Source organism: Melopsittacus undulatus, chromosome 4 (assembly GCF_012275295.1).
Source record: "Melopsittacus undulatus isolate bMelUnd1 chromosome 4, bMelUnd1.mat.Z, whole genome shotgun sequence".
NCBI lineage: Eukaryota > Metazoa > Chordata > Aves > Psittaciformes > Psittaculidae > Melopsittacus > Melopsittacus undulatus.
Genome location: NC_047530.1, coordinates 90,548,645 through 90,576,200, shown reverse-complemented (window position 1 = coordinate 90,576,200; position 27,556 = coordinate 90,548,645). Strand labels below are relative to the sequence as shown.

Here is a 27,556-nt window from a genome sequence, read left to right as displayed (position 1 = left end):
TACCATGGGCACACATCATTTTCTGGATCCTGCTGCACTTATGGATTGTGCTACCAGTTCTGGCTTTTTAACATCCTTTGCTGATGGAAATAGCCTTATTCCCAGCCCCTAAGAATCTACCTCATGAGCAATTTATATAAACACTGCCTTATTCCCCTTGTTACCTCAGACCATAAATATCAAATATAGAAACCTCAGTCTCTAGTGCAGCTGGAGAGGAGCAGTGACAAGCAGCAATTATTCATTGCACAGTAAAAGCCAGATTTGGATGAGGATGTTTGTCAGCATCACCTTACTCTTGTGTGCTAAGACAGGATAAGAGCAAGACTGGACATGAATTTTTTGCACACTCCCCTTCTAAGTTTCTGTCTGTCTGTGGGACGTTAAAACCAGACCATGGTATGTGTACAATAGGCTCTAGCCACAGTTGATTGGCCTGGTAACATTTACCTGGAATACTTCTTTTTTTTAAGTCACGTTTTACAGAATCTTTCACTTCATCAGTTTCTGTGAATATTGGATATTTCAGTGTCACCAAAGATGTAGTTTTAATTACTATTTTGTCATTCATTTATGATGACTTTTATCAATAAACAGGGGAAACAATATTCCAGCCCTAAATTATGACTAGTTGAACACAGAAACACTCTGCACACAGAGGCAAATACTCACCTAGAGGCTAACAGAACCACTCTCCTGTTGTGGTGCTTAGTAGGATCTTGGGACTAGTGGCTGGGATGGTGGGAAGGAGGATGAGGGCTGTTACACAATGGCACAGTCTCTCCCTGCAAAACTGAATGGCATTCATGATGCTGAGCAGCCCCCAGGGAGTCACAACTGCAGTACCCACCAGCAAATCCCTTCCTGCCCCAAACAGCTTTCAGGCAAGGTGCTGGGCAGAGCAGGAAAGAGCTGAAACACAATTGCCCGATTTAAGCGATAATCTGGGGTAAGGTGGTTTGTGTCTCACAATTCTAAAAATGGCTTTAAGTACATTACTAAATAATGTGTATGGATACCAAAGTAAAATGGAACATTTGTATTCTATTATGTATTTTATGTAGAGGCTTATTTTCTTTGGATAGGAGATATATATTGTGCTGCTTAGAATTTCTGGGCAGGTTTTATGGCGGTTTGTGAAAGAAGTAGAGGTGTTAACATTTATATCCCAGCCAAAATCTTTGCAGTTTCATTTTCCTGAGTACTTCTGGAGTTCTAGCTACATCCTCATCCCAGCTTCCTGCTTGCAACTGCTGTTAGGAGCCACTTAAGCCCCCATCATATTCCAGCTTGGACACATTCCAGTTGTCATCTAGGTGATAATTCTGCTTTAGTTTGGAAAGCACTTTAGGTCTCGCAGAATGAAAGGTGCCTCGGAAAATAAAGATTTTCTTTGTTTATTTACTGTGATGTCTTGAAAATAGTTGCAAGTGAGACAGAAGGTTGGAAATTCCTGCATTCAATTGCACAATGCCAGTAAAATAACCTTATTAGGGATTTAAGAACATTCCCTGACATCCATGCAGAACCATCCCAAGTTAGCCTCCAAACTGTGCCTTGCCAAGCAGAATAATTTTTCCACAAAACACTTTACAACATCCAGAATCAGCCTTTAAGGCTTTGGGAATGAGAAGAATGCCATCCATCTCAGTTATTACTAGTCTTGTTTGCTCTTCTGCTTCTTCTTTCCTCCCCCTCTCTCCCTTTCCAGGTTTCTATTTAGAACCAGGAGGAGCTCTGGTCCCCTTGTTATCAGAGTAGGTTTCAAACAGTGATCTGTTTTGACATGTGCAGAGAAATTAGTAGCACAGCATTTTTTATTTTTATGGATTTGGGGTGATAAGCCCAAAGGTATTTTGACAGCTTGTGTTATTTAGGTGACGCTAAAGTGTTTGTGTTATGAACAACTAGAAATATTTACTTTGATACAGACTGTGCTTGGGAAGGAGGGTTTTTCCATTGGTCAAGGAAGCACAGCTATCCCTTGGGTTTTAAGCGTTCCACCTGCCCTCTCGTGGCACAAAGCAAATGTTCAAAGTATTTCGGTCCTTGCACTGGTGGACGTAATCAGCCCTTGCCGTGTTCACGCTCTCCAGGTGGAGATCCAGTGACGGGTACCAGTGCCGCTCCTGTCTGCAGAGAAAAGCAGGATGAGGGAGCCAACACTACCGGCCTCGGGCGGCCCTCTGAGGCCGCGCTGTACACCACAGGACCCCAAACACGGGTGAACTGAAACAATGACCACCACCCACGGCAGACGCTACCCAGGCTCGCCGCAGAGCGTGGAGGTTCCCCTCTGGGAGGGAGGACAGGCAAACCCACGAGCGCTTCAACACTGCAGCTGCACTCGGGCGGGTTCGACGCGGGACACGGTCATGGAAACTCCGCGCGTAAGTGAAGCACGGCGAGGTGCAGAACAAGACCCGGATGTGCCCGTCACCTGCCAGGACTCAAGATGGCTTCCGGGCCGGCCACAGAGGGGGCGGAGCGGGCTGTATCGCGAGAAAGCCACTACCTCTCACGTGGCTTGGTCTAGCGCGCGGTTTTTTGGTCTCGCGAGGTGGGCGCCGCCGTACGCGCGGGAGTTTGGGCTGTGCGTGTGGCGGCACTGAACCGCTTTGAGCTCCAACGGCCCCGGCGCTCGGCCATGCCGGCCCAGAACACGGCGAGCAGCGGTGGTGAGGGCAGGTTCTGGGGGCGGGCGGGATTGCGGTGGGTGAGGGCGGGTACACCAAGTAACCGTGTGCTCGTTGTAGAACCGCTGGGAGTGGAGATGGGGGAGCAGGCGGAGGCGGCGGTGATCACGCCGGTCATGCTGAAGGAGGAGGAGCAGCTGGAGGCGGCGGGGCTGGAGAAAGAGCGGCAGATGCTGGAGAAGGTGAGGGGGGGGCTGAGGGCACGACAGATGTGGCTGTCCCTGTGCCCGTGGGTCCGAGCGCCGTGCCCGTGGCTCGGCCGAGGCTGCGGGCCGGGTGTCTGCTGCCCCATTGATTTCAAAACAAACAAACGTGGGAGGCTGGTGAAGTTCCGGGCGGCGGTTGTGATTCACAAGCGCCTTTGATCATCCACTGGAGTGTTTCGATTTTTTTTCCTTCTAAAGGTTAACGGTGGCCTCTCGCAGCCAGTAAGAAGCCTACTGCATTTTTTTACGCATTTAAGTTTGCAATGAGGATGTTATTACCTGTTGATTTTTGTTCTGAGCTTAAGAAAAGTATAATGTTGTGCCTTCAGAAAGGGTGGCAAGATAAATACTAGTTTCTACATGAAATATTAAAGGGAAGGTTTTTTTTTCTTTGCGTTTCCTCTGCGTGTACAGAAAGCTTCTTTTCCTACTATTGCTCCTTACTATACAAAGCAAACAAAAAACCCAAACCAATCAAACTAACTGATGACCTGATTCAAGCCTGCAGGATGCTGACACTGTCAGCTTCAAACTGACTGGAGGTAGATTTAGAGTTGTCATTAGGAAAAATTCTTCACTACGAGGGTGGTGAGGTGCTGGTACAGGTTGCCCAGAGAAGCTGTGGCTGGCTCATCAATGGCAGTGTTCAGGGCCAGGCTGGACTGGGCTTTGAGCAACCTGGTCTAGTGGAAGTTGTCTCTGCCTTGGCAGGGGGGGTGGAACTAGATGAGCTTTAAAGGCCTTTCCAACCCAAACCATTCTATGGCACCTCTATAGATACCTTTCATCCTTTCCAGAAATAAGCATTAATTTTGGTAACAGGTGTAGTTTAGGTAGCAACTGCATCAAGGAAGTAGCCTAGCCAGAAAGAATCAGTTTGTTGCCAGTTGTTCTCCTTGTCTCCTCTTTGCTGCCATGCAGTTGTGCAAGCACCCCTGAGCTGAGGAGAGCAGGAACTGTTTGAGCTGACCTTGCTGCCAGAAGAAATGGACATTTGATCATCTGGAGAGTCAATGTTTTAGTCCTGTTATGTTGCAGAAATACAAGGAAATGATACATGGCTAATTCAAATGACCTGATCATCACTACATTTCATTTCTCTCTCACTGTGAATGCTTTCTTATGTTGAAAATAAGCATTGGTTGATATGAACCAATTTTGGAGAGAGAGGATGAAAACATGATTCTTCTCAGCCTCTGCTGATACAAATTATCAAGCTATTGGCATACTACATACTACAGGTGTAAAGAAATACAGGCTTGAAAAAACTCTTAAATGCTTTTGGGAATTGTATTCTGAAGTACTTGTGCTGTTACTTGAAATACTCAAAAAATAAGGTTGTTTTTTTCTCCCATCTTAAAAATTGAAGCATTAGTCTAAGGGGATGAAAAATACAGTTTCTAAAACCTGGAACTAATTTTAATTTATCTTTCTTTTAGCTAGGAAAAACTGATTTATAAGGGTGGTTTTAAGCTGCAGGATTTTGTGATGCTGTAGTTGGAAAATAATACTTTATTTTCACAGATATCTTACAATCTTACTTCTTGCAAACAATAAGTCACTATGGAGCTTGTCTGAACTTCTGCACAGGTACTTGATCGGACTTGAAACTAAAAATTTGGAGGCAGTACTTTTAGAGGCTAAGAAGGGAAGGAACTCTTGTAGAGCAGATTATCTCATTGCACAGGAAGTGTTGACTAAAGGACTTAGAATTTCATTTCTTTAACAATCAACCACTTCTGCAACAATGTTATAATGTGATAGTGCTGGGAGTTTCTGTATTCTCTCAATTTCTTCGGAATCCAAGGAGCTTACCTGTAGCAAGTGTGTTGCTATGTTTTCCTGTGTGGTTCTGTTATGCTTTTTCTGTGCAATCGAAGACAGTGAGACCAGAGGAAATTACTCTTGTAGTTAAACCCAGGCATATTGGCACCTCAGGGCAGTTGATGTTTTTGAAGCATTTGCATTTCTTACGCTTGTCACTTAACCAAGCTCCCTGCCAGGTGATTTGAGCAGCAGTTCAACAAAGCAGTCACTTGTTCTTTCTGTGGGCTGATGGCAATAGTTCACTACACAAATATATAAGAATGTAGAGTGATGAAAGAAAGTGGCAAATTTTTGACCTTTTCAGTCAAAAAAGAGGGAGGGGAGAACCCACTTTCTTGACACTTTAAGGTTTGGGTCAAAGGACAAGATGGAAATAATAATTCCATGCTGTTTGTCATCTTTCAGGTTTCTGTTTTCCCCTTGATATTTTTGCAGTTGGTCAAAGTAACAGTCATTCAGATTGGTCAAATAATGGAAGAATGCTGTGTTCAGTAAAAACTGAGCAATAGTTATTTGCTCAATGAAGTAGTTTAATTTTAATTATATTCGCTCTTTGCACTGCCACCAAGGGTTGATCTTTCTGAGCTCATGTTCTTTTCATCTGAACAAAAAACCTGTACTGAGGAGAGAAGTGAGTAGAAACTATGGAAAATCACCAGCAAACACTCTCTTCCTCCAGAAAACTTGTGGTGATAGATCCTTCTTCTCCTAAAAGCCTCCAATGGTAGCTACTTGATAAGAATGAAATGGAATATTACTTGGGGAAAATAAAGATGTGATTTCTCTGGGAGATAAACATGCCTCCCCCATTCCTGTGTCACACCACCTAATTCGGTTAATATCCTTTTTCCCTGTCAATTCTTTAGTTTCAGAAGGTTCCTTTGCCTTTCTGTTTTAGCATGCCCTTCCCCCAGAGTTTCTTCTGAAGGCAGTGGCATAGATAAGCATCTTGTAAAGCTCTGCATCTTGCCTTCCGGGGGTTTCTCTTGGAGATGCTAATTTTACATTTTCAGTTGTTTGATACCTCAATTTAATGGGCAATGTTAGATGAATGCAGAAGGGTGAAGGCTTTTTTACTTTTGGGAGGGAGTTTTGATCTGAGTTTTAAAGAATAATTGGAAATCCACTAAATGCACATCCTTGACTAGTTCAACAGAATTTACTTTTAAAATAATGTGTGGATTTTCTAAGCAAAGCAAGAAGAAATTGCTGTTTTCACATTAGGAATTGACCTATGTAAATTAGGCATAATGGATTTTGCAGTCGTCTGAATATCTTGTTCATAGTAGAAAACCGTACCTTTGTGCAAATAGTTGGCACGTGGAGGAGTCCCAGATAGTACTTGGTGAAGTTGTTGCCAGGTGGATTCTTTCTCACCCCTTCTCAAATTTTGCAGGATACAAATGAACTTCAATTTCAGTTTGCTCTAAATCCATTATATTTGAGTTGAGACAGCTTTGAGCCATTGACTGCCTTGTGCTACTGCACTGGAGGTGTGTGTGTGTGTGTGTGTGTTACAGAGCTCTGTTTATGTATGAACTGAATGCAACCCTCAGTTACTTTGATTTTACAGAACTTTGTCAGTATATGTGAGTCCATACGCTCAGGACTTGTACACCTATAATTGAGGGAAGGGAAAGGGTGTGCGTGTGTGAGACAATTGTAGTTATCTTGTAGAAGAACCCTTCCATGTATTAAAAGCCTTCACTCTGAAACATCTAAATACTTGACATCTTTGTGTTGATTAGGCTCGCACTTCCTGGGACAGGGAGTCAACTGAAATGCGCTATAAGAGGCTTCAACATTTGCTGGAAAAGAGCAACATCTATTCCAAATTCTTGCTAACGAAAATGGAACAGCAGCAACTGGAGGTAGGTGTATTCTTGTCTGCAGTGGGGATACTTAAGATGTGCTGCCATCTGGTTGTGTTTTGATCGTTTGTTGTTTTGGTTTTGTTTTGTATTTTTTTTGTCATCCAACTGTTTGAAATGAAGTAAAAATGCTGCTAACAATAACAACATAAAAATTCACTGCCCAGGCATGAAGCAGTGCTTTATATAATATTCAGAATTTGTTCTATAGATTAATAGTTAAATTGGACTAGGAAGAGCATGAATTATAATTATTATTAAAATAATTTATTAAAATTATAATTATAATTAAAAATCACAGCGTAAAGATGCCACTGGTATCTTTACAATTATTCGGTTAGTCTGAATGCTAGGAAGAAAAAATAAGCTTCAAATAAGAAACAAAGTTTAAGGGAGTTAGAGGATAGAAGACACAAAGAATTGACAAGAAGTTGTGCAGCCTATTTGTGTTAATTACTGAAGGCTGAGGATGATGTGTCTCTTCAGGATGGTAATGTAGGCCTCCCTTGAACAAATTTATGAATTGGAGTGATCTGAGGCCATGATGTTACTAAACAAGAGCTTCCATAAAATTATGTGGAGTTTTGTTGTTTGTAGATTTTGTTTTGGTTGATTGGTCAGGATTTTGTTTGCTTGGTTATTTAATCCATGGGCTGCTGAGTTCATTTTTATCTTGACTTTCTTAACTGTACCTTTGTGGACAAGCTTATAAGAGTTTACGCTTGAGAGAGGGGCAGTGACTTAGGAAAGAATGTACTGGCAGACTGCAGGAATCTCCTTTCTGTAGTTTAACCGTTAGCTCAAATTCGTGGTTAATGCTTTGATACAATGCAGGTTTCAGTACTAAGTCTTGCTTCATCTGATAAATACCAAAGTCTGCTATCTCTTTTTCCCAGGGTCCTTTTGCATTCAGCAAGCAGAAGTAGTAGATGGGATGAAAATCTTAAATTGTTCAAGACATGAAAGCACTTCTTCCTTAAAGGCATTATAGACTACTTATAAATGCTTTCTGTTCTTCAATGAACACAGATGGTAGTATGCTAAGTTTAAGGAGAGCTGAATACATGGGAAGCTTACTGCAGTAGATGTGATCTTGAAGAGTTTGCAGTTGGGAATATTTTTGTTGTAGTCTTTCTAAAATATTGTTTAAATTATTCACTGACAAGTAATTCTAGGCAGGTACCTTTTCTTGTCTAAGTTTTGCTTTACCATTTTAAACTGTGTCAGAATAGAAGCTTTTAGTGAGAGTGTAAAACCAAAGTCTGTAGAGTACACAAAACCCTGCATTACCACTGTAATCTCTGCCTGTTATCATTTCTATAATGGATAGTGTTATTGAAGGATAAAAAAACGTGTGGGTGTTTGGTTTTTGATTTTGCCTTTTTTTAGGAACAGCGGAGGAAAGAGAAGTTAGAAAGAAAGAGGGAGATGATGTTAAAATCTGCCAAGGTAAGATTAACCAGCTATTTTATGCAACTTTCTGAATAAAAGTCTAACAAATTATTATGACGATTTTGATCAAGGTAGGTAAACTGAGTAAGTTAGATTAGCCAGTATTTGACATGCAGGATCTATCTAGTATGCCATATTTATTTTAACCATAATAGAACTGTTTATAAGTGCTTAAAAAACATGACAATTATCCTAAGGAGATGCTTCTAACTAATTTATACTAAAGAAAATGTTTTCAATTTGTCTTGAGATTTCTTTTTTTTTATGTAGGAATGATTGTTTAATTAACCAAGATGCTGAATAGGTAGTGAAAAAGCAGGAGCAACTGCTTAATAATAAAAGTGCTTCAAGAATCTTTCAAAGGCAGTGGTTTGAGTCTGATGGTATCTTTTATTTGTGTCATGATAGAGATGGAAAAGAAGATGAACCTATTCCTGTGTTTATTTTCTAGGGTCAAAGTGCAGCTGATGGCAAAGAGGAGAAACCAGGTACTGTATTAGATATTGTGTCTTGTCAGTTACAGGTGTTTTTAGTTTCCTTAATGTTTGATGTGTTGTATAAACTCAAATATTATATTTTAGGTACAAAGAAGAAGAGAGGAAGAGAAGAAGGGACATACAACATCTCAGAGATTATGTCCAAAGAGGTAGGCCATAACTCTGAATAGGCTTGTCTGGACTTTTGTAGCACAAACTTTAACCAATTAGTCAATTTTTTTTAAGACTTTGGGGAGACAACCTGTGAAGAGATATCACCATTTGAATTTTCAGTGACCCTTTGTAACTGCAGTGCATTCTCTGGTGTGTGTGGCCTTGTTTAGAATCATGTGTATGATTAATGGTGTTGTATAAGAAGCTTTCTGAAGTATGTCCAGATTCTTCAATTAAAAGACCTCATGAAGTACAAATTGTAGTAGCCTTTAAGGTTGAAATGCGTGTAAGATTTTAATTTTTTTTTCTTTGCTTCCAGGAAATACTATCTGTGGCAAAAAAAAGTAAAGTGGAAAATGAGGTATGTTGGCACATGTTATTGCAGTTTAACTGTCTTAAGCCCAAAGGGAGGGAGGGAGGGCTTTTTATACTTTATAGCATATCTTTAAACTTTTCCTGTAAATAAACATCTCTCTGCTAGATATTGAAGTCCTAAATTAGAAGTTTAAAAAAGTTATATGTGAATGCTCTTAAATACTTACAGAAATCCGAACTTCTGATTTATTTTTTTAACACTGAATTTTATTCTATTGTACTTTATAGAGTACCTATATTTTAAAAAATGAAGGACATAGAAATTTACTAAGAAATATTTGTGCTGGTGTATAAGACCTTAAGACCTCATTCTTAAACAGACAGACCTGGTGATAACAGGTGTGGTCTCTTGTTTCTGCTATAGTTTAAAAGCTACATGCACTGTATGAATTTTGTTCCACCATTTTTTAGAATCAGCTTACAGAAGGGGAATGGCTTCATTAAATGCCAACCGCTGTGAGGAAGTTTTTAAGTCTGCTCGCTTTTATGAGTAGAAAATGATAAACCAAGTATCTTTAGTAGCTATCTCTGCTCTTCAGTTCTTAAGGAGTAAAGCATGCATTGAAATTTTGTATCTCCCTAGGTAGCAATATTAATCCTAAAAATAAATTCCACTCAAGTTGGCAGTTACACAGAATTAGTCTTTGTGTCAGGGGCTGGCTTACATCACTGCATATTAATACTGGTGTAAATTTGGCAAAAGTATGTTTTAATTGGGATTTGTTGTGCATTACACTTGCCATGTGTTTCTTGAACTTCCTTCTATAGGATGGAAGTTCTTCTGATAACCTGTGTCCAGAAGACCTGCAGAAAAATGAAGATTCAAACAGCGTCATTAAGGACAGATTGTGTCAAGCTGTACGAAATAGTGCCAAGCAATTCCTTGATCCAGTACGGAAATTTAATGGACAACCAGTGCCTTTTCAGCAGCCAAAGATTTTTACTGGCGGTGTAATGAGGTGGTACCAAGTGGAAGGCATGGAGTGGCTACGGGTATGGAGTGATTGTTATTGATATTGAGATCTGTTGCTGATTGGAAACAGAAATGGAGGGGAAGATACACTAAAAGTCTGTGGTGAAAGTTGATACAGAGAGGGTGGAGAAGACACAGTTCTTAATGATTTCTTATGACAGAAGAAATTGTCAAGCAGCAGATATGTTTCAGCATGGGGAGGGTATTTGTAAACATTTCTTTAGACTTTCAGGTTGGTGTTCTCCATCTTCCCTTTGCCCATCTATTTTCTTGTTCAACTCTACTGTCTGCAGCATATTTTTACGAAATACTTGGTGAAAGCAGGACTATGTATACTATTAAGAGACAGTTACTATTTTTTTCTTTTAAAAGTTTGAATACCTAGCCCATAGGTGTTTAAAGACACATTGCCTTGTAGACTTGGCATGGATGAGTTTTCTATTCTCTGCATCTAGAGATCTAACTATAATACCAACACAGTATTTTAAAAGTGTTTTGTCTATAGTTTTTTTCATCCACAGAAACTTGCCATAAAAAATGCCCAGATATATATTTAACTTGTGCCTGGTTTTGCTTGCAAGCCAGATTAGAACAACTTAAATTTTTTTATTATTGGAACCAGACAGAATTGATACTCATTCTGCTGCTGATCTCGTATTTTCCTTATGTTTTTTATTTTTCTTCACCACAAGTGTATTTATCCTGTTCTAACAGGCGTATGCTGAAGTGAGTGCCACTAAACTTGCTCACTGACTTTTGTCACTGGGAAGTGCCTAGGGAGGACAGGCCACTTCTTAGGGGAAAATCATCTTCCTTAGTGGGGCCCTCAGTTATAGTAATCTTTTTCATGAATCTTTGTGATTACTAGTTAGAGGTAGCCAAAGAGCACTTCTACGTCTTCCTTTCTCTTCTTTTGTGAGAGTTTGCTCTGTTGCTTGTTAGAATAGGTAGAATCTGCACAAAGAACTTTGACTGGAGCAGGTAGCTATATTGGTCAGGAGTTGCACCTTCTTCCTATGATGAAGTAGCTATGCCTACAGAAGCTACTTGATTAGATAAAACTGAAGCGTCAGCATAATAATTTGCGTTTTTAGAGTTAGAGTGGGGAGCTAAGAGAATTCTTTGGAGCTGTGATGAATAAAAAATACGGTTAGTATGAGCTGTACTTGCAGTTGAAGTGCCTTTTGATATAACACTAATTTATATTCTTTGATACTGTTCTGGGCTTTTTTTTGTGCTATAATCAGGCACTTAATTGCTGGAAACATACACCTACTCAAGAATGCCCGAGGTTAACAAGATGCTTGTATTTATTTTCACCATGGAGAAAATCATCCTCATCTGTAATGTAAAATGTGCTTAGTAGAGAGCTTCCACAGATCCTACATTCCTAAAAGTGTCTGATGTTCCTAAGGTTTGTTGGTTATTTTGTATTTACATTTCTTTTTCTACATATGCAGATGCTTTGGGAAAATGGTATAAATGGCATTTTAGCTGATGAAATGGGGCTGGGGAAGACAATCCAGTGTATTGCAACAATAGCACTGATGGTGGAGCGAGGAGTCCCTGGTCCATTCTTAGTATGTGGTCCTTTGTCTACTCTTCCAAATTGGATGTCTGAATTCAAGAGATTTACTCCAGAGGTAAAAGATTTTTCTTTTTCTTAGGTTTTAAAAGAACAAATTATTCTTTACCTTGAAGCTTTTTCTGTATAGAACATAAGTTTAATTGCAGTTGTTGGTTGCTGCACACTGTGCCATGATGTGCTATGTATTTACAGCCTTCTTGTAACAGATAATTATCTTTACTATCTTCTCTTTAGGTTTAAATGAGCTTAGTTCACCTGACTTCTCAACCTCTTTTTCAGATTCCCCTAATGCTCTATCATGGAGCTCAGCAGGAACGTCGTAAACTGGTTCGCAAAATTCATGGGCGACAAGGATCACTGCAAATCCATCCTGTGGTCATTACTTCATTTGAAATAGCCATGCGAGATAGAAATGCCCTGCAGGTACCTAAGTTCTCCTGAAATCGCTCAGGAGGGTGGAATGCCTCATCACTAATAGCAATGTTTTTGAATACAGTAAAAAACCCTATATGCTGCCCATACGATGAGTGTCATACTGTGGCATTTGTATTGTCATTCTCTTCTGTTTCATTGGTAGTAGTGGATCTGGAATTTCATGTTTAAGAAGTACATAGAATCATAGAATAGTTAGGGTTGGAAAGGACCTTAAGATCATCTAGTTCCAAACCCCCTGCCATGGGCAGGAACACCTCGCACTAAACCATGTTACCCAAGGCTCTGTCCAACTCAGCCTTGAACACCGCCAGGTATGGAGTGTTCACAACTTCCATATGCAACCCATTCCAGTGCCTCACCAACCTCACAGTAAAGAACTTCTTCCTTATATCTGACCTAAACTTCCCCTGTTTGAGGTTTGAACCCGTTAGCCTTTGTCCTACCACTACAGTCCCTAATGGAAAGAGTCCCTCCCCAGCATCCCTATAGGCCCCCTTCAGATACTGGAAGGCTGCTATGAGGTCTCCATGCAGCCTTCTCTTCTCCAGGCTGAACGGCCCCAATTTTCTCAGCCTGTCTTCATATGGGGGTGCTTCAGTCCCCTGATCATCCTAAGCAGATAGTTCCAGCATACTTGCTTTTCTTGCTATCTCTCTGTGGGTGATGGTGAGTGAGGCTTAGAGTAAAAGCTATGCTTAGTGTATAAATATCATGGTTAACATCAGACTGGCTGTTTCAGCAAGATGAGTTTCTTACGGAAGTTTTATTGTAATCACCTAAGCTTTCTAAATGTGACCGTCATAAAGCAGGTTTATGGCATTAACTGTTTAGACTCAGCTCTTCCAGTCTGGCAAAGTGAGAATTAAAAGTAAATAGAATCTTTAACAGGCAGTATCAATTTTACTAGTCCTGCTTTATCTCACCTGGCATATGTTTTGATGGAGTAAAGCTAAGATTTATTGAAATATCCTTTCTTTTTGTAGCACTGCTTCTGGAAATACCTTATAGTAGATGAAGGTCACAGGATTAAAAATATGAACTGCCGCCTTATTAGAGAATTGAAACAATTCAATGCAGACAATAAACTCTTGTTGACTGGTACTCCCCTGCAAAACAACTTGGCAGAGCTTTGGTCATTGCTTAACTTCCTGTTGCCAGATGTGTTTGATGATTTGAAAAGGTAGGCTGCAGTCTGGTGAAAACTATTCCTGTTTGCTCTGTTTGGGCATTACTGTGAATCTTTTAATTATTAAACTTTTATCAGCATATAAAGAGCTGTTTTATGGTATGATTGTAATTTGGTATGATTATTTGGTGGCAAAGGCTTTGAAATGTGTCTTGCCTTCACACTTCGCTGTTTCAGAAAGGAAGGAAGTGTTTGTCAGCTCTATCATCAGTGGAAGCTCAACTCTGAGATAAGACTTGAGCATTTAATGGGGAAATGTTTGACTAATCAAAGGGCCTTGTGCTGCTTGAGGATTCTCAAGGTGCTGGAGGAAGCTGTGTGAGACTGGCAGACATGGGACCCATGAGAGATCGATCCTTTTCTGAAGCAGTATGGGATCAGGTGAAAAAATGTTGCCAAAACAGTCTGTAGCCTAATTTTGGAAAAAGATATAGACTAGATTGAATAAATTGTAGTGAATATTCAAAGCAATAAAAGTATTTTTACCAATCATCTAAAACTTCAGGCATCTGAATTGGCAGGTATATTTCAGAAATGCTTCCTGTTCACTCTATATTCATGATGGATGTTAGTGCTTTGTTTTTCTTAAATCACAGGGTAAGACAAGAATAGATTACTTAAATAATGAAGAATAATAGATGTGAAGTAAGCTGTTCTTTTCTTTCTTTGTTTTTATAGCTTTGAATCCTGGTTTGATATTACCAGCATTACAGAAACTGCTGAAGATATTATTGCTAAAGAAAGGGAGCAAAACATCTTGCATATGCTGCATCAGGTTTTCATTTATTTTTTGTTTTGTTTTTTTATGGTTTATTTCTAATATTGACCATTATTGTGAAGTGTGTCAAAATCTTGTTTATGGAGCTTGGTTATAGGCCTGAGGCTTTTATTGTGACACTTCTGGACTCCTTAGACTTGTGGGTTTTTCTTTCAGTCATTACAGCACGTAAATGCTGAAAGCAACAATATACCTCTTTGACAATGACTCATTTTTATTCTTGCAACAGAATCGAGTTTAGTCAAACTTAATTGTGGCTGCTTGCTTCTGTTTGCCAGAAGATTTAATTGGTGTATTGTTTTTGTTGAAAGGTGACTTCAAAGGAGTTTATGTAACTTCTAGGTGTTGAACAGAATACCTTTTGACAAAATAGTTGTATAATGTGCCTGTCTTCAAAACCTTAAACTCAAAACTTAAATGCTTATATAACTGTAATTTTTCCATTACAAGCTCATGGCAAGTTATAAATTGTATCTTGCAGATACAGTTGTCATTTACAATGAACTACTTAGTTAAAGATTTGGGACTTTCCTGGAGTAACTTGATTTAAGAAATATAACAAGTGAGATAAGCTGTTCATAATAATAAAATTACTTTGAGTTAATGAAAATTATTGAGAGGTCTGTAATATAGTTACTACTGCACCCCTGTGAAACACTTCAGAATTTTAAAAATGTCAATGGATATGGTGTTTGAATGCATGTATTACTGACATGCACATAAAAGTTTTGGAGAAGGTATCCATATTAAGAAATTAAATACAAACTCTGCAAATTAAGTCCCTTGTTTTAAATTGTCAAAACAGCATTATATCAGTAGGCTTGTTTGTGTATTGTTTTGTTTTAAAATTAACAGTGTTGAGAGCTTTGAATAATAGTAAGTCATCTGCTCAATGTTTCAGATTTTGACACCCTTCTTGCTGAGAAGACTGAAAACTGATGTTGCTCTTGAGGTTCCTCCTAAACGAGAAGTTGTGGTATATGCACCACTGTCAAAGAAGCAAGAAACTTTCTATACTGCCATTGTAAATCGCACCATTAGGAAGCTATTGGGAAATAATGAGGTATCTACTAATGTGGATATTTGAAATGTGTTTGCTATTAATGGTTTGTAGGCAAAATCACATTACTGTTGCTTCAGTACCATTGTAATCAAAATGATTTTCTGCTTAAATATGTAGTCTGATCCGTTTGTTAGCTATTTTAATGGTATTTACTGTGACTGACCTCAGTGAGCACAGAACTAACACAATATAAGCATAAGTATGTTCTTGATTACTTGTAGCCTGGGGGTAAACAAAGCAGGTTTAATAGAGTTGACAATTTCTGCTGTAAAATCAGTAAGCTACGAATGCAGCTTTTAAAAATAAAGCAGAAGCTTTCAAAATCTACAATTATAGACCTTTAAAATTTGAATTGCATATTCTTTGTAGCGAAGCTTACAGCTGCTGAGTCTAAATAGGTATTGCATGATGCATATCAGTGAGACCTCTTTTTGGTATTGAGAATTACTGGGTCAACGTAGGCCTTTGAATCTGAAGCTGTGTGTTGATGGCAACGTTATCATTTCCTTCAGGAAGAAGTAACTGAGTTGAGTCCTACAGGCCGACCAAAACGCCGTAGTCGAAAAGTGGTTGATTATTGTGAAGAGCATAATGATTCATCTGATGACTTGGAAAAATGGATTAGCAAAATGCAAGAGGAAGTAGAAAAAGAGAGGTGCCTACACTAAAAGATTCTTTTTTTATCATTATACTGCATACCTACACTTAGTTTGTTTTCTGAGCTTTGCTTATTCAAATTGATCAAGAAAAATGGAATTTTGTCAGTCACTACCTTTGTAGCTTTGTGATTTATTTCTTTGCTTTTAGCTAATATTTGCTGGGCCATAATAGCAATGATTAGCTTGTAACATCACTCATTAAAGTTACTGTTGAATAAGACATTTACTGCTAGACCTGTGGCCTTTGCAGAGTCTAGCAATAAATGTCCTTGAGTTCCTGTTCTCATTAGTCAGTCTTTTCTAGGCCCTGTGACAGTAGTGCTGTTGATAGCCATAAAGAGCTAAAATGTCCTTTTGGGGGCTGTTAAAACATCTTAATAGTGAAGAACTGTGTTTTCACCAAAGCTTCTCAAGGTCTAAGGTAGTGTTGGGTGCCAGCCAAGAAAGAACTGCTTCATCTTAGTTATTTGGTAGTTGAAATTTCATTGTAATAGCTTAGGTCTTGGCTATGGCTGGCAGTGAGGACAAAGAGCTGAAGAGCTTGATTTGTTGCTGTTTTGCACAGTTTCTGATAAACCTTTTGTCTCTGATGTCCGACTACATTCACAGGTGTATCTTTCACTGGCTCGAAGACAGGACAAGGGATAATGCTTGTGTGCTAACTACAGTTAACTCATTTTTTTTTGCAGAATTACTCAGGAATACTTGAAGCAAAGTTTGGGCTTAAGACTGGAGAAGAGAGGAGTCTTATTTGCTTGTTAAATTTTCTAAAATATGTAGGCTTAAACTGAGGCCTAGAACCCAGATGGTCAGCACAGTTATTGCTGTTTTTGTGACAAGCACTGGTCACTTTCTGGTGCTTAAGATCAGAGTTGAGGTTCAAGACTGAGGAAGCTGAGCAATCATGTTCATTCCTGAGTTTGATAAGGTGGCTCTGAATTGGCTGGAAGTCCCTTGGATATAAGGAAAAGCAGGTTAATCTTCAGGGTTGAAATGTATTTTGCTAGATTTTTATTGTAATCCTGTTCTTTACAAGAACAGGCACTTAAATACATGTTTACATTAGTTTTATGGTATGCACGGATCCCTTATGTTGGAAACAGAACTTAGATGTGGAAGAGCTAAGTAGCTGTATATTTTGTGAATCCTTCACTTTGTATGTGTGGCCAAAATGGAATAGGCAGAAAGCTGATTTTGGAATAGCTTATGTATTGTTCCGCAGGAGATGTCACCGTTCATTTTACAGAGGGCTTGCTTCTGTTCCCTTTTCTGCTGGGTGGTTTGCACAAGTTGGGTTTTTTTTGTTTCTGATTATTACTGATTGCCCTTTTGTATTTTAAACCAATAATGGCAAACCCATTCCAAGTGTGACACTAGAAGAAGTTTTATCTGATAATAGCTATACTAAATATGAGGAATTTTGAGGACATTTGACCAGCATGTGAATCCATTACTTGCTTTTGGTTTTATTGTTTTCTGCTCTTCAGTATCTGTAGCATAATAAAGTGACAGTTTCCATACTAATAAGGTGATGTATCTTTTCAAGGCCAGTGGTAGCAGTGAGCATTCCCATGGATTCTGAGGTGAACCTGAAACTGCAGAATATTATGATGTTACTGAGGAAATGTTGTAATCACCCCTACCTTATTGAATATCCTTTGGACCCTGCTACACAACAATTCAAGGTACATATTTTAAAAGGATTACAAGAAAAATTATTCCAGGCATTAGAAAGCAGTAGAGTTTGAGGTGACAACTGTAAAGAATGACCTTTTCAGTGTATTTAGCAAATGCCTCCCCATTGAATTCCAGCACTTTCCTGAATCCGTTATTAGAAATTTCCTGCAGTAGCAGTTGCAGAGACCAGTTCAATCTCTCTGTGTGTTCAGCCCTCGCACAGTGATGCTTAATGTTCTACATTATGGCAGCACTCATCTGCTGGGAGGAGAGTTGCTGAATTCAGACAGTAGCTGGGTTTGCATTGACCTGAGGTGTTTTAGGATCTGCCTCAAGCTCCCTCACAAAGGTTTCTTTTGGAAACAAAAATGCTGACCTTGGTGGACTGTTCATAATGTACACACTGCAGGAGGTGCAATGGTAACTTTAAAAGTGTGAGGTGTTGAAGGGCTGAACCAAGTACAAGAGTTGTCTGCTCAGAGAATACAGCATTCCCTCTTCTCAAAAGGGGAAAAAAAAATCCAAATTATGTCATGAGGGCCAGCTGGTAGCTTAATCTACACAAAGCAGTTGGTAATATAGGAAACTATGAAGTAATTTGAATTTAAAGAATCTTGAGCAACTGTAAGTTGCTTGCACATTCTAAATGTATGTTTGTGGCAATGTGTAATGGTATTTCCTGTTCAATGAGTGCTAATAGATTCAGCTGTGCTCTGGAGCAAGTTGTTGAAGCTTATCAATGTAGAGTCAATGCATAAAAAGGAGACTTCCCAGTCTGGGTGATGAGAGGAAACTATTGTAGAAAAATGCAGGCTATCTGACAGTTGACACCACTTGCAGGAGCTAGTACCTGCTCAGGAAAATGAATTGGGAATTATTGAGGTTCTTAAGCTCAGGCTTAAGAAGTTTTCTACATCCCTGCTCTTAGCCCATACCAAGAATTAGAAAAAGGAGTCTAAGGCAGCAGTGTGGAAGCTGTCCTGTGTTCTGTGGACTTTGTCACTTGGATGGTATGTGTGCAGTAACTTCTTCAGCAGTGCTTCCTTATAGCCAGTAGGTGGGAGTCTTGTGCATTAATTACAAGCTGTGAAAGAAACAGCAGCACTTTTCTTATGGAAAAAAATTAGTGTCATCAGGGTTTTGCCTTCCAGAATTGGGATAAAAACTAATATTTTTTTAATATATAATTATTTGGGCATATGAAATTTTGTGGTTGGTTTTAGTTTTGGCATGATTTAATTGATTCAGTGTAGTTTGCTAAAGTTAGCGTTGCTTTTAGTTAAAAAGATGGTACAAGCTTGTTTCTGTGAGAAGCTTTCAGACAGCTTTTGTTAGTGCTTCTGAGTTGGTGAAATCTGTGATATCATTCCCTCCTAATACATGATCCTTTCTTCTCTTTTCCAAGGTTGATGAAGATCTAATAAAGAACTCAGGCAAATTCCTACTCTTGGACCGAATGCTTCCAGAACTGAAAAAAAGAGGACATAAGGTAAAGCTTATGATTTGACAGGGGAGCATAGCTGTCCTCTTATGACCAAAAAAATGGTATTAAGGAATCTTGTTGCTTTTGTAGGTCTTAATGTTCTCACAAATGACTCAGATGCTTGACATTTTGATGGATTATTGCTATTTAAGAAACTTCAAGTTTAGTCGATTGGATGGCTCTATGTCCTACTCAGAGAGAGAACAAAATGTAAGTGGATGTATATACCCTTTGAGCCTGTTAGTAAATTTCAAATAGCTTGATCCTGTGACACTGGAATATTATTTCACGCAGCATTTAACCTTAATGAGGCGAAAGATATGTGTTGAAAACTTGACATCCTTGCTGCTGCTTTAATATCTGTAGCTCCTAAATACTGAAGCAATGAAATGTGTTACTACAAATATCTTGGGGTATGCTTAGAATGAGGAGTGCTCACTTACTCTGTTGTACAAATATGATATGTCTTGTGTGTATGAGGTGTGTATGTAATATATCTAGATTGTGGAAGATGCTAATCCTAATTTTACTCCTTCACGTATCATTTTCTAGCATTCAGGATATGATGCCAACATCTATGGGGTAGCATACCACAAGTCTAGTGCCAAATAAAGTAGATTTCCAGAATATCAGTTTTTTGTACCTAGTAGGAGATCAGTAACTTCAGCCTGAAATTGCACAAGTATCAGTTCCAGCACAATCCTTTGTACTTGGTTGCTTGTAATGGTTTCAAATAACTACAGAATACAGAATATATACTGATGCATATATTTATCATGAAGAGCAGCCATGCAGGGTTGTTCTGGAAAACCACCTCTCTGAGGGTTTGCAGGGATGTAAAAGAGGAATATGGAGGAAGTATGCAGGATATATCATGGGGGTATGCCACAGTTGCCATCTGGTCTATGAAGTATGCTCTAGTGTTTTTGAAGATACAGAAGAACAGTGGCAGATGACAGATATTCTAGCTCAAACTGTGCTTCCTTTTGTGCAATTTTTTTTCTGTGCTGAGGAAAACCAAATGCTGCAACACCTTGGTTACTACTGTTAGAGCTGATACTTAATGAGGAAAGGTTAATTAGCAATATATCGGTGAGCTATAGTGACTTTTATTAAGCTAATAAAATTCTGAACTGGCTTGTGGCAGTAGGGGAGGGATTAGTCAGCTATGTGCAAGCCACAGTGTGGTGTGGGTGCAGAATGAGAGAAATCTTTGGGTCACCAGTCTGAAGTTCAGCAAGGCTCTATGATTTGCTGCTGGTGCTACAGATGCTGATGTCCAGAAGAGTCCAGAGAATATGGACTCTACTGAACACCCTTTCTTTTAGAGAGCTTAGGTAGCTGCTTCCACTGAGCAGTGGGGTGATAGTTTCTTTTTCTCTGCTGTGATCAAGGTCCTAAAAATTACTGTACACTTGCAGTTTTCTACCAGTATGTGACTTGTCAGAGTTAAGTAGACTAGGTTTTGACTGGTATTGCAAACCTGGCAGGAGCTGTGCTGACACTTGGAAACATCTTGCAGTGAAAGTAGGCTTAATGTTGAGTAGGAGACCAGAAAGTTACTCTTAGCTTTGAAGTAAGAGATGGGGGGGTATACAGGGCGGCTGGAAGTTATAGTCAAGTTGGCATCATTATTTTAGATTGTTGCTTGTGTCAATAAGTGGATATGTTTTTAGGCTCTGGCAACTTGGACTGTGCTCATCAGACAAGGAAATACAATTGCTTCACTTCCTGGTGTTGTCCTGTCCCAAATGAATGCAATGTTTCTTAAAGCCTTGCTTTGGCCTCTTGACAGTGTGTGCTGTATTTTATCTGTGTTAATATTTTTAAACACAGATGTCTCAAAATACAGCATTAACTATGTTGTGTTTGATTTATCTGCTGTTTTTTTTTTATTAATTCTCTTCCAGATGCATCAATTTAATACTGATCCTGAAGTCTTCCTGTTCTTAGTGAGTACAAGAGCTGGAGGCTTGGGCATTAATTTAACTGCGGCAGACACTGTGATCATATATGATAGTGACTGGGTATGTTTACACACTGTTAACTTAGCGAGAAGTCTCATAAAATGCTTTCTGTTGCTGCTTTTGATAATTATTTACTAACCCATCATGCTATAGACCATTTCTATAGCTTTAATGAGGTGTTGCAAAGTAGTGTATGCGGACATGTATGTAATATGCAGCCTTGTTTGAAAAGTTATAGTTTATGAAATAAAATGTTAGAGCTGGTTTCCACAACTAACATCTTTGCCTGTGAGTTATACAAAAAGCAGGAAAGGTTTTCTTACTACTGTTGAAGATGTTTCCTTCTTTAGATTTACTAAAGTGTGAATGTGGCTGGACCTTCTACAGGTTCCCTGTTTCTGACAGCTGCCACGTTAGTATCATCCCCTTGAATTTCCTCCTGTGATTTGACACATGTGTTTTAGCTAGGTAGGATTATACTGCTCTTGTGAGTCTGGAGGCAGGGTAGAAGAGAGGTATGGAAGCATATGACTGAGGACCTCTCTATCTTCACTTACTTTAATAGGAATCTCTGCAGTTTGCATGACTGTTCAGCTTCAGGAGAACTAAAGCAGCTTCACAAATGGCTGAAACTCATTTTTTTTCAATCCTCCAACAAAAAAAATCACAAACCTAACTAAAACTATGACACCCTCAGCTAAATTTGTGATACAGAGCATGCCCATTTTTTGAGAAGTGCAGCATATAATGCAGAAGCTGCCCAAACTAGTTGGGTTACTCTGGCTGCGTAGCTACAGCAGCAGACCTTGTGAAGGACAAGTATAAGAGTAGGACAAGTGTAAGATACAAGATTCTATTATGCCATGAATGCCCTGCTTACTGCTTCTTCTCTGACTATTAGAGCTCACTACTGAAAGTGCTGCCTGTGGTATGTCTCTTAAGAAAAGGTTAATGGTATAACTATCTTGTTTCTTCATCTGCTCAGAACCCCCAGTCAGACCTGCAGGCCCAAGACAGGTGTCACAGAATTGGCCAGACAAAACCAGTGGTTGTTTATCGTCTCGTGACAGCAAATACTATTGACCAGAAGATCGTGGAGAGAGCTGCTGCCAAAAGAAAGCTAGAAAAGCTGATTATCCACAAAAGTTAGTATATTTCTCTTATGAATTCTAGTAAGCATGTGTTGCTTCTTTGAATCTTGAGAGAACTCCTGCTGCTCTGTTCTGTGACTGCCTATATTTTTTCTTAAATGCAAAAATCTTCATTCTCCCAGCAAATGACTAGATAGTATTACTTTTCAAAATGCAATCTTAAGACACATTGTAAATAACTTCTACAGCAAATTAAAGGAAAGCACTTCTGTTATCTCTGCAATACCATGTCATGACTACTCCTTTACTAGTACATACAGAAAAGAGGGGTGATGGGACACTGAGCCTACCTGGAAGAAATATAAGTAAAACCAGGCAATGAGTTAGAGGTCTGGGCTTTTGTGGCAGCTTGTCAGGTAGTTTGACTGAAACGCTTTTGGACTTTTAGCATTGAAAATGCTGGTGGTAGATTATAAGTCTTGAGTTAGTAATATTTAAAAAAAATTCTAACTTAAATTAACCAGAATATAAGTCGAAAGCAAATTAAAAAATTCTTCATGCTTGCAGTTTAATTTGTAATAGTTCTTCATTAAGAGGAGCAATATGCCTTCCTAATGACATCTAGAGCAGTGTTTCATGATGTGAAGTTCAGCAATAGACTTTTCCGGTTGCACTGGCAATTGCTTGAGTAGGGAGTGTTCCTATTAAAATTGGTAAAATTAATAAAGAATATAGAATAGAAAGTTGGTTACCCAGGGGTACCTACTAAACTTGGTTGAGACTGCAAATCCTAGAGCTGCAGGAAAAACAATTCAACATCCTGTTTACATCTGTCCTTCTGAATTTTAAGAACAGTATGTTATAACCCCTGTAGAACATTCCTGTTTGAACAATTAACAGTGCCGAATAGAACAGTAGTCCTTGCTTTTAGGTGTAGAACAGTGGTGCTTCTTGTTGTAGTTCTTGATTACATAGCTGGTCATACTCAAAAGTCTTTAGAAGCAATTGTGTTGAAGTGGCTCTTTTGGGGGTAAATTTTTCTTGTTTGGGTCCTTTAGGAATCGTGCTTTGATTCCATAGCTTATTCTATTTGTGATATTTAGACAGTAGCTCCATGTAGCATTTTTCAAACGCTAAGCTTACTTGAAAAACACAGTTCTTGTAACTTAGTGTGGGCAATAATTAGCCTTATATTAAACTTGAAAAGTAGGTAAAGAACTTCTGTAGTATATTGTGGGAGGCAGGAAGCAAGTTTTCGTGTGGGTATGAAGGGGCAGAAGGCCACACCTGTAACTGTCTGCTGCATGGTGTTCTGCATGTCAAGCTGAAGCTGTGGTTTGCCTCTGGTTTTGGATGATGTTAGCCAGTCTTTGTTAGATGCTTCCTTTATCCTAACCTTTTTCTTTGTATTATGTTTGCCACTGGTCTCTTCTTGTGACAGCCAGGACTGCCATCTGTCTCATCTGTAGGCATGTTAATGACCATTTTAAGTAGAAAAAAATTGCTTTTTAATGATGTGATTATGGTCCAATCTGAAGTTAAAATCAAAGTGGCAAGATGAGCGCACAAAACACAATGGGCTCTAATAGTAGATAACTGACATATTCTAAAGGAGCAATGGGAACTGGGTGTAAGCTAAGCATCAATTTGGGTCATACCTTCAGTTTTGCAGTAAGTTAAATATTAATGTTGGTAACTGTTGGTGGATCTTGCAACTTAGGGGCGTCCCCTCCAGGAACCTTTGGATCCACTGTGTAAATATAAAGGTGCTGTAAATGATCCTGTTATTTTGAATATTTGGAAAGTGTTGGGATTTTGGAGGAATGAATGAGGAAGGAATATCACAAAGCTTACTTAACTCAGGCCTTTCCATGGTGTCTAATAGAGTGTGTACAGTACTAGTACTAGAGCTTAAGAACTGGAATTTATTGCAAAACAGAATGCTTTTTTGTCCTCAGTACCAGGTTGCTCTTTCTGTCTTGTGCTTCTGTTTTATTGGCAAAAGTTGCCTAGCAAATTGTATGAGAACCAGCATGCTTTTAGTTAAATTAATAAAATTCAGACTAAGAGGAATCTTCTATTTAAAGCGTCAGTCACTTGATAGGGTTCTCTATATTTTTCTGTATGTTGCTATTATGGCAACCCAAAATCTGTACAGTGCTAATTCAATGCCATATAGTTTGTGAAATTCTGGAAACTAAAAGGGAGAGACTACATCACTAATAATGCGTGACAGGGCTGATCCTGTGTCTCATCAGGAGGCATTCAGAGTTTATAGGCAGAACCCCATAGCTCAAAATCCTCTAGAACTTGCATCTGGTTTGCACTTCACAGAGAAACAGCCAGTCCTTGGAGGGAGATGGGAAAGGGTGTGAGAAAGACTTCTGAAACCAAGATAAAGAAAAGAACAACGGGGAGTATAGTGAAAGGGGTCAATAAAGCCTCAATAATGAGTAAATGTGTTGATAAAAACTGAGGAAACATGGCACAAAATAGTAAGCCTTGCCTGTCTCCTCAAAATGTGCAAGACTGAGCTTAACTTTATCCATGCTCAGCTTTGCTTAAGTAATAATTGTGTATAATTTTTTAATATATTTGGCCAGACATCCAGATTTGTGTGGACTCCAAATTTGACAGGAGTTAGCATAGTCTCTTCAAGAAATCAACCTGTCAGGTGTATTGCTTTGTCATGTCTATCTAGTCCATCAAATTGATGGATGTTCTGTCTGCAAACCATGTATCTTTCATGTGTTTCCTGTCTTGTGGTTAATACTGCTTACTTTGTTTCAACCAGCTTACAATACAAAGGGAACAAACTTCCGTATCCACCATCTAACTTTATTTACAATATTTTTACTGTAAGTAGAACTAATGGCTTTTCTGCTGTGTGTGTGCCTGTGTGCATGTTGAATTGTTGTTTCAATCAGTTTTTCTGCATACTGCAGCTAGAAGGTGAAAGGCCTGCATGTAAAAACTCTTCATGTACCTCTGACTTTTTCTCACCAGTTAGGTTATTAACATATGGTGTGTTTACCTGAGGGCTAAAACAATGAAATTTAGCATTAGTTTTTATGTGCAAGAGTAATTTGTTTGATACGTGTATCCAGCATTGATGTAACATTTTACAGAATTTGTTCCTGTCTCTGTGTACTTACCTTGAAATTTCTTCTTTCTACAGATCAGTTTAAAGGTGGCAAATCTGGTTTAGCACAGTCAAAGAGCTGCCTGGACCCTCAGGAATTATTAGAATTACTGAAATCCAGAGACTATGAGAGGTATGCAGATTTCATATTTTTATTGGATCATGAGTTTGTAACTTGCAGCTTGTCAGCAGCTGTTAGAAGTTCTCTTCTCGTCTGAAGTGATATGTGGATCTTCATAGTGGAAAGAATGTCCTAGGGATTCTGCTGTTTGGGAAAACAGACTATGCAATACTAACTGTAAAATGCTTTTATCTTATTAAGAGAGACTATTTCTTCCTTTACAGGGAGGTTAAAGGATCTAAGGAAAAAGTAATCAGTGATAAAGATCTGGAGTTACTCTTGGATAGAAGTGATCTTATTGGTAAGTCAGTTTTCATCTGGTGGTTTGAGGTTTTGGTTTTTTTTATTTCCCTCTGTTCAACAGTAAACTTGTATTTTATAAAAGTCTATATATATAAACCTGCCATAGCTTCACTTCCCTACAGCTATGTTGTACATCTCAAGAAGGACCCTTTGGTCTCTTTGCTGACATTTCCAACAGGATCTACTGAAAAAGAAACAACTTACTTAGACAAAAGTATTCCAAACTATATTCTTGTCTGCCTTGAGCATCCTGTGAATAAAGACTACAGATTGGGAATTGTTCTGCAAAGCAATTTTCACTATAAGTTGCTGTAATTGGATCAAAATAGAAATTACTCTCAGAAAATATTTATTTCAACAAACTTTTATAAAAACCTATGTTGATACTATCATAATTCAAAATAAAACATTGGGGGAAGTTGGGCTTTTCAGAGTTACTGTGGCTTGTCAGTGGATCAAATACAAAAAAAAAAGGTTGTCTGCACATTCTAGTGCTTGGTTAGGCCAAGCTGCTCTTTTGATGAAGGAAAAAAACCTTGTCCAGTTCATCTAAAGTAGATTTAGAATGAATGCTTTGCTTCCTTCAGCATCTTCAGCAGAGGTAAGAAGGTAAGCTTCAAAGCATATATACATGAAAAAAATCAGTAATTACTGGATTTAGAAGTAAAAAATGGTAGCTAGCCTTACGTAAGTGTGATATATTTTGAGTAAAATAACTTATGAGAACTTATGAGAACTATTCCTATAGTTTTTTCTTCATATATTATGTAAAAAAGTTGTTCTATAAAATTATTTCAGTTAACTGACTGCTAATAGAGAAAATTATTCTATGGTGGTACTAAGCAAATTTAGTATATTAATTAAAAAAAAAAGTTTGTACAAGGACACTGATCTATCATTATATACTGAATATTTACTACAGCTAACTATAATTAATGCTTTAGGAACTGAAATGCCACCCCATATGCCATAATTATTAAATTTGATATAAAGACAGTACTTCATTAGCTTTATATTTGCAGTGATTATATGCTATGTATTTATAGTGCTATATATTTACAGTGATTGCAAGTGCTAGGAAAACAAGAGGTAGGTCTTTGAACTTTAGAAAATAATATTGCTTAGCATGGCCATAATTTTGTCTTCCTGGTAACTTCACTAAATAGGTTTACTGCATTCTGGTTTATTCTCAGGAAAATGAGACTAGTTCTTGCAAACTTCTAGTGGCAAACTGTTGATGAAGGAGCAAATTATTTTATCAGCTTGCTTTCCAGATTCAGAGAAAAATACATGCAACTCTTACATTGCAGTAGTTAGGTTGCATACACTCCATCTGTCATTGGTGATCTTTGTTTTGTTTTAATCCTAGATCAAATGAAGACCTCTGAAAAAATGAAAAAGGAAAAAATGGGTGTCTTCAAGGTCCTAGAAGAATCATCAGATTCCAGTGCAGAATGTGTGTTTTAATGTGCAAATGTGGCTGACAGCACAAACGTATGACTGACATCAGATCTTCCAGAGATGTTACCTAAGCATACTGTTCCTTTATGTTGACTTTCTTTAAGGCATTTTTCAAATCCCTTGTGTTCTTTCAGTGAAATGTAACATGTTCTACATTATAATGCAGGTGATAGTTACATGTTATAGCTTTGGTAGGCTCTCAAAGGATTAAGAAAACGGACATGTTTCACCTTTACACCGAGCTCCTATGATCAGTAGTAAATACTGGCAAATTCGTGTACAAAAAAAATCTTCCTGTGGAAGTCCTAAAACACTTTTCCCCCCCTCCTCCCCCCCTCTATATGGTGTGAATTATGGTTTTATTTGGAAGGGAGAGAATGTGTCCCATTGTTATTGCCATTTGTGTAGCTTCCGTGTTTTAACTTCTCCAAATTATTTTGATTAAATAAATGTCTGGTTTGTCTTAAAGGTGTAGGGGTTTAAGCATAGCTTCTTAAATAAGTGAAGCTTATGTTGTGTCCATTAATTCATTCTCTACCTATTCTGGCTAAG

The 27,556-nt window shown here is 38.6% G+C and overlaps 1 protein-coding gene across 1 annotated transcript; it reads left to right on the top strand.

The window, feature by feature from the left end:
• The first annotated feature begins 2,549 nt into the window (after positions 1–2,549).
• HELLS (helicase, lymphoid specific) lies at positions 2,550–27,476 on the top strand. The gene is made up of 22 exons (XM_005153869.3): positions 2,550–2,678; positions 2,757–2,878; positions 6,478–6,600; positions 7,990–8,049; positions 8,504–8,540; positions 8,634–8,698; positions 9,022–9,063; positions 9,846–10,070; positions 11,511–11,693; positions 11,918–12,061; positions 13,057–13,253; positions 13,938–14,034; positions 14,939–15,100; positions 15,613–15,755; positions 17,306–17,444; positions 18,842–18,925; positions 19,010–19,129; positions 20,830–20,946; positions 21,872–22,031; positions 25,156–25,252; positions 25,465–25,541; positions 26,913–27,476. Exons 1-22 carry the CDS (start codon positions 2,648–2,650, stop codon positions 27,008–27,010), a joined length of 2,523 nt encoding a protein of 840 aa, XP_005153926.1. The 5' UTR covers positions 2,550–2,647; the 3' UTR covers positions 27,011–27,476.
• The last annotated feature ends 80 nt before the right edge of the window (positions 27,477–27,556 follow it).

Excerpts from the sequence above, each read along its gene's own strand:
- HELLS (XM_005153869.3), top strand. The coding sequence starts at position 2,648 with ATGCCGGCCCAGAACACGGCGAGCAGCGGTG. Across the intron at positions 10,071-11,510 it reads AAGGCATGGAGTGGCTACGG|ATGCTTTGGGAAAATGGTAT; the intron begins GTATGGAGTGAT and ends CTACATATGCAG. Across the intron at positions 19,130-20,829 it reads ACTCAGAGAGAGAACAAAAT|ATGCATCAATTTAATACTGA; the intron begins GTAAGTGGATGT and ends ATTCTCTTCCAG.